Source organism: Nansenia antarctica (assembly GCF_963989245.1).
Source record: "Nansenia antarctica genome assembly, chromosome: 3".
Taxonomy (NCBI): domain Eukaryota; kingdom Metazoa; phylum Chordata; class Actinopteri; order Argentiniformes; family Microstomatidae; genus Nansenia; species Nansenia antarctica.
The window spans coordinates 60,048,330-60,055,548 of NC_137688.1; the positions used below are offsets into that span (position 1 = coordinate 60,048,330).

The 7,219-nt window shown below is 47.6% G+C and overlaps 1 protein-coding gene across 1 annotated transcript; it reads right to left on the reverse strand.

Annotated features, from left to right (window-relative positions):
* Positions 1-604: 604 nt before the first annotated feature.
* Positions 605-6,716, reverse strand: lrfn2b (leucine rich repeat and fibronectin type III domain containing 2b; the record flags this gene model as incomplete). Its single annotated transcript, XM_080527819.1, has 2 exons — positions 5,326-6,716; positions 605-1,562 (listed from the first exon to the last, which is right to left on the reverse strand). The coding sequence occupies exons 1-2, from the start codon at positions 6,699-6,701 to the stop codon at positions 605-607; spliced, it is 2,334 nt and encodes a 777-aa protein (XP_080383945.1). The 5' UTR covers positions 6,702-6,716.
* Positions 6,717-7,219: the final 503 nt, after the last annotated feature.

Consider the following 7,219-nt stretch of genomic DNA (forward strand, 5'->3'; position numbering starts at 1 on the left):
TATATATATATCGTTTTTTATCATGTCAGTCAGATTCATCTTGTCCAGAGGAGCAGACCGGTATTAGATAATGTGTTTGACCAGCAAAATAAAAATATAAAACTTTAAATTCATATTATATTTCAGCTTCACTTGTAGCAGTACAAGTCCAAGAGCATGGCCCAACATCTCAGTACCAGAGTGTCAGGACCAAATGTCAGTCTGCTTTTATGTTCCCTGTGCCGGAGCAACCTCCTTGAAACAACAGGCCTGCTGCCCATTTCTGTACATCTGTAGCCCACTGTAGTTTGTATTCGACCATAACTGTGCATCTCCTACCCATGTACACACACAAACAAACACAAAACAACCTCACTCCAAACATCGTCTCCGTCCACTGAGCGCATTAGCTGAGTAGCCCATCTGGGCGTAGAGTGGCGTGGTTTGAACTACTTATCTGTCCCGACAATGGAGGTAGTCCAGAGGATTAACATGAACGAGTCTCATGCAGGAGGTGGGTGGAGGGAGTTCTGCTCTCTCACCAGTGGGCTTATGACAACAGGGATCACTGACATCCATCTGGGCAGTGTTGGTGACTAGATGCCAATTGTGTCAGTCATCTCTCCTAGACAGTACTCTCCATGACCCACTCGGAGCTACTGTCTATGGTCCCCTTGCTCCCTCCCGTGTCCCCCTCCTCGTCACACTGCAGCAGCATGCCGTTCACAGACAGGCTCCGCTTAGTCCAGATATTGCTGATCCTGCGCGGGTAGCTGCACAACTGCTGGGTGCTGGAGCCTGCTACGTCCCCCATGTCGAAGGACTGGCTCCTCTTTGGCTTGGAGTCCAGAGGCAGCATCAGGAGCCGGCTGAGCCGCGAGTCCAGTGTCCGGCCCAGTAGAGGCTCCTTGTCTGTGGGGAGCCGGGATTCCGCCACTGGGGTACTGCTGGAGGTCCCTGGGTCCCTTCCCTGAGCTCGGAGCTCCAGGGAGGTGAAGGCCCCTAGCAGGTGGTCTAGGTTGGGCCGGGGCTTGGAGGGGGCCGACCTCCAGATGTTGGCTAGTGCGCTGTTGGGGCTGTAAGAGTCCCTAGCCAGCGAGCCTGACGAGGAGGAGGAGGTGGTGAGGCTGCTCTGGAGGGAGCCACACTTGAACTCCACCACCTCGTCCTGCAGCGTCACTTTGGCCTTGGGTTTTGGTGGGGACATTGGCAGGGGCACACCATTTTGCCCCAGCCGGCCCCCGTTGGTCTGAGAGTGGGTGTCACTGACACTAGTCAGCTTGCCAATGGGCGGGTCACTGTCGCCGGCTTTGTAGCGCACCATCAGGATGACAATGAAGACCAACAGGGTGGCCACGATGAATCCGCCCACCACCAGAATCATGGTGCCGCCCAGGAGCTGGCTGGGCAGAGATTGGCATTGAGCGTAGTCATCCTGGGTGAAGAACTGGGCGCAGCCCACCACGTTGGTAGCAGTCAGAGTGGTGGCTGTGTCATCCCAGGCGGCGAGGACACACAGGTCATAGCGGGTCCCTGACACCAGGTTGGTCACCAGGAAGGCTTTGCTGGAAGCAGGGATCATCCTTTAGAAAGACAGAGGAGGTGTTAATAAGGTTCCATGTTAATTACTGTGTAAAAATCGTTTGAGTAGCTCTCATAGAAATACTAAATGGTCATTTCGCATTTGAAATAAGGCCAAAAAGCTATGAAAACCTGGTAGAACATTTGCTTCATACGATTTAACAGATTCTGACACATCAATGTTGGTTGTGAACACTACACATTTAATTTCAAAACAATGAGACAAAACAAACTGCTTTGTCTGCCTGGGTGTTATTTATGATGTAATTTCCTCTGAAAGAAAAGGAGGACTTCCATTTTCATTACCAAGGAGTTCTTCTCCAGTGCTAAGTCTCTCGGCGGGTTGGTGCTCTAACGGACAGCCAGCAGTAATTGGCTTTATCTCTTTAAGCCATCTGTCCTGCTGCATTGAACAGATGGTCCATTTGATATCTGAGCCATGGACAAGAGATACATAAATAACCAGAAAACCCAGGAAGGAGTGAAAGATCCAGAAGATTGGGATGCTTCCTTTTATGCAGGTGAGCCTCAGATACCTCGGCTTCTCAGGCAACTGCTGTGTCCAAGGGGGCTCTATCAGGAAATAATGAATGATCCATCTTAGATGTCCACTCCCATGTTCCCCCATGTTCTCCCTGTGGACAAGACTAACCTGTTTGAGAATATGATGGATAGCGGCCTGGGTCTGGACTGACAATATCCTGGACTTTATTACACAACATAACATACAGATCCTATCTGGTCATGAACACACATGTGATTATGTGATAAAAACCAGCAAGTCATTGAGGCAAAATCTCTACTTGACATTACTTTGCACATCTTTTACGCCACACTAACGCACTGGTGCAAAAATATGCATTTTTGACAGGAGAGAAAGTTCATATTTTCCTAGTTTGGCGCTCTGGCAATGTAATCTATCACCCAGTAATAATTTTCTGCCTGGCATTGAGAGGAAAATTCCATTGCTTAGTGACCGTTTTCCTGGGCGCTGCTCTCTCCTGTGTCCGTGTCTGATTGATTTCAGGCTGTCTGCGTAGACTGGTTAATTCAGTTTAATTCAAATACATAGGGACAAAGTGGAACTCCGGGAAAACGTCTGCTGGTGCTTATCATTGGGGGAAATACGTTTTTATTCACCCCTTCAGGCTGCGAAAGGCAATTTGGAGAGTGCTTTGCCTCGTTTCCAGTGATGGCATGAGGTTATAACATTAATCAGAGAGGGAGGGAGAGAGAGAGAGAGAGAGAGAGAGAGAGAGAGAGAGAGAGAGAGAGAGAGAGAGAGAGAGAGAAAGAAAGAGAGAGAGAGAGAGAGAGAGAGAGAGTGTCAGAGACCTACTAGTGAGGAAAGGGAGCGCTGGGGCCACTGGCCTCTTCCTCCCAAGGTTTTGAAGCCTTGTCATCTACAGTTTCCACATATTTCTTTATTTGACAGAAGAGCCAACAAAACAAATGAATACAACTTCAGGCAACAATCATTAAGCTATTTTATGGCTCATATTTTTTTCCAGCTGTAGAGGTCTTAAGAAACATAACAAGTAATTAACTTAATCATTGATTTCTTAAGACTGCCTCTTTCTCTGGACAAACACAGACAAGGTCATGCCAAACGGTCTCTTGCTCCATTGATTCAACCTAAACGTCAGGGTGCCGGGAAATATTATTATGCCTATACAAGCAAAACCCATAATGGGCTCTCTGCTCCCTCTCTTCTAAGACATTCATAGGGAGATGCTGCAGCAGGGGAGGTTAAATGGTCCATGACGCTAGTCTGTGTCTGTGTCCATACCCATGACTGTCTCCTGGATGCAATAAAGCATAGTATGTTTACGTTAACTATCATGAATGAATGTATTAAGCAGAAATAGCAAACACTGGAATTGGAGTGAGGTGTGCTAATGGCAGGGTTACCTTAGGTAGGGGTAACCTTAGGTAGGGGTAACCTTAGGCAGGGTTATATTAGGTAGGGTTACCTTAGGCACAGGCTTTGCATTGGAGTGTTTACTTGAAGTAACTGCAATGATGTAGTGACAACAGACTGGAAAGGACCCGTCTTTCTATTGCTGTTTATTCTCATTTAAAACATTATGTCTATGATATCATCATTGTACAGGTATAGAACAACTGTCATGATAACCCTCCTCAACCCATAGCTAATGCTTTGGAAAAGTAATGATGTTCACTATGAAAATATTACAGTTATCTGTGTATGAAATGTGCTGTTAAAAGCGCAACACCAAACTAATTACCTGCCTTTCAAAAACGTTTGGGATGTGCATAATATTTGATTAAGATATGACTGGCGTAGTACCTTATTACCCCTCTCTGTTCATTGGTAATGTAATTTGACAGTTTGTAAGTGTAACTATTAACTATACTAAGTATAGGATAAACAGAATAGAAGGCAAACCATTGCATGTAGTAAGTCTAAGATCATGTCTTAGGTTGCAGCCCTAAAACATCAGATCCTGTTCTGGTGTAAGTATCTATGTGGCATGAAACGCATCAACTGTTTCTCAGAGTACTAATCAAAAGAGCATGTTTCTCAGCAGTCTACAGGCTGTTAATCCACCACTCTCAACAACTCGGCTAATAGCCAATGATAGTTGCCCCAGGAGCTTGCTATTAATTCTGAAACATATCGCGAGCTGAGAGATCCATGGGCATTAAATCACATGACATGTGACATTTGAACCATATGTGGTAACATATTGCTGGGAGACGTCATTGAAATTCAACAGAAATATTGCTGAAGGTCTGCCTGACACATAACGTATAACGTAATGTATAGAACCTTCAGATAATACAAGTACTTTCCTAACCATAATGGTAAATACAGCACATATCTAAGTCTCCATAAACCCCTGTCTTTTATTCCTTGGCAATTCAGTTTTTGCAGAGAGAGGACACAGCACAGCTATTATTATAGTGACTATGTTGACCGCAGGACTTACACTATGCTTCTTGTTATGGCGGATATAGTGCCAGCACTGTCAAATCCCAATGAAAAAAACACCCTAACAAACAAACTGAGGAGAGGAGAGAAATGACTGGAGATTATGTAAAATATTGTAAGTGATGAAAGGGTTACACCTCTGGAGGCTAAGGCAGACATTATCTGCCTTTTTACAGGTTTTAACAGAGTAACTGATTTAAATGACAGTAAGTAATTGGATTTCCTTTCTGGCTGGTTTCACATTCATTGGTAAATGTACTGCTCAATATGAGCTTCCTATAATACAGTTTCAGCCCCATCAAATGCTGCTGGATTGACAGAATACCCACCCATTGAGTTTAGGAATTCCCTTGGTTATGGGCTACTAAGCATAATCGAGCTCGGTGCAACACTGTGCTTAGTGAGGGAGACGTCAGATGATGAAAAGCCGATGGAAAGGGAAGGGAGTTGTTTTGCTGTTGAACAATTCAATGGACACAGAGTAGTATTGGATGATGGATGGTTCCCTTAGGATCAACCACATTACTGTATACTATTACAGGAAACTGGGTATGCAATGCGGCTTGGCGGTGTTATTGATACTGTGTTTTTTGTGTTCTGTAAACAGCATCATTCTGTGTTTAGGCACAATCTATCTATCTTAGTAGAAGCCGAGAGACGGATGTTTATTTCGGAAACAAAACAAGTCAACTGGAATGTTAGATAACACTCGTATCGAGCCCCTCTCTCATATATCATGATTTATTTCGTTTCCTCTTAAATCACAGTAATTTGTTTTCCAAAAGAAGAAGAAAACGTCGCCTTTTTACCTGTAAATCAGTACTTCATCATCAGAGCAGTTATACTGGAGCTGGTACATCTTCACCTTGGGCGCCGCCTTACTGACGGACCACCTGACCAGAGCGGACAAGGCTGTAACCTCGGATACAGACACCATTTTCTCTGGTTGGCTCTTGGGAGCCCCCTTGCTGATCCTGGTAGTTCCAGTGATGTCAGATAGGCGGGACTTTGGCTGTGAGGGCTGTCCAGTGCCATTGCTGAGGTGGGGCAGCTGGATGATGGACAGCTCCACAGAGGCGGTGGACTCCCCTGCCACGTTGGCAGCGATGCAGGTGAGGGTGCCGTAGTCCTTGGAGGTGGTGATGAGGATCTCCAAGGTGCCGTTGCTGTACACCGTGGTGCGGGAGGAGTTGCCCAGTAGCCGGTCATCGGGGGCGATCCAGTGGATGGTGGGGGTGGGGTCGCCAATGGCCTCGCACCTCAGGCTGGCTGTCTGCCCCTCCAGGACCAGCATCCTGTGGGTGTGCTGGGTGATGAGGGGCGGCTCGCACAGAAACTCATCCTCCCTCACGTACCAGAAGTAGCGCCCCTTCAGGTTGGGAGGGGAAGCGCAGGTCTCCAGGTCATCATCTCTCTCCAGCCTCCGCAGCCACAGCACCTCACAGTTGCAGTGCAGGGGGTTCCCCCCAAGGCTGAGCGAGAGCTGGGGGGCATAAGGCGTGGTCATCACCACAGAATCCTGGGCACGGGCAAAGATGGGGTCAGGGGGCAGCTTCTGCAGCCGGTTGGAGGTGAGGTCCAGGCGGGCCAGCCTCTCCAGGTCAGTGAAGGTCCCCTCTGGGATGAAGTCCAGGAGGTTGTGGTCCAGGCTGAGCTGGTGGAGGCTGACCATCTGGCGGACAGAGTCCCAGGGCAGAGACCTCAGGTTGTTATAGGAGAGGTCCAGGTCTTCCAGGGATGGAGCCAGGTCTTCGAAGGTCTTGTCGCCTATGCGTCCCAGCTGGTTGTTGTTGAGGATGAGGTGCTGCAGGTTGACCAGGCCGCGCAGGTCGTCCGGGCCCAGCTCCATCAGACGGTTGTTGTCCAGGTGTAGCGAACGCAGTGTCTCCAGGTCTCCGAAGGAGAAGGGCTGGATGTAGCTGATGGTGTTGCGGGAGAGAGTCAGGTCCACCAGGTCTGTCATGTTGACAAAGTCCTGTTGGGTGATGCGGATGATGTAGTTGCCGCCCAGCCGCAGCTCCACCGTGCGCCGGTCGATGTCCAGGGGTACAAAGAGCAGACCTTTGGAGGGGCACAGAGTCCCCAGGGACTCAGACAGGTTCTGGCAGACACAGTATTTGGGGCATGCATGGGCCATCATCACTGCGGTTCCCAGGACCAGTAGGCAACAGAGGATGTGGTCCATGGTAGAGTCACACAAAGGAACCTAAAGAAACAGACAGACAGAGAGAAAGAAAGAAAGAATACAGACATGAGTTATATCACAGTGTTCACTTGACCCCCTCACCTTCTGCTTTATATTGTCACAGTTTCTGACCACAGCAGGCTGCAGCCTGTCTTTGTCTAGAATGTTGTCTGCCTTTGTGGCCTGTGTTGACAAGTTCCCAGGGCCAATTTTATATGTATTGATCTGTGTGTGTGTGTGTGTGTGTGTGTGTGTGTGTGTGTGTGTGTGTGTGTGTGTGTGTGTGTGTGTGTGTGTAAGTTGGGGGGGCACATGATGTTTAAGACAAATCTGTGTGTCACGATTCGTAAAAAAGAAAGAAAACAAAACAAAGTAATTTAACAACAGCTAATCATAAGACACATTCATAAGCAGAATAGACTCAGTTGGCAACAGTCTTTCTTTCTTTCTTTCTTTCTAGAGCCAGAATGTCTGAGAAGAGAGACTAGCTGGCAGAAACTCTGCTCCTCTGGGATATC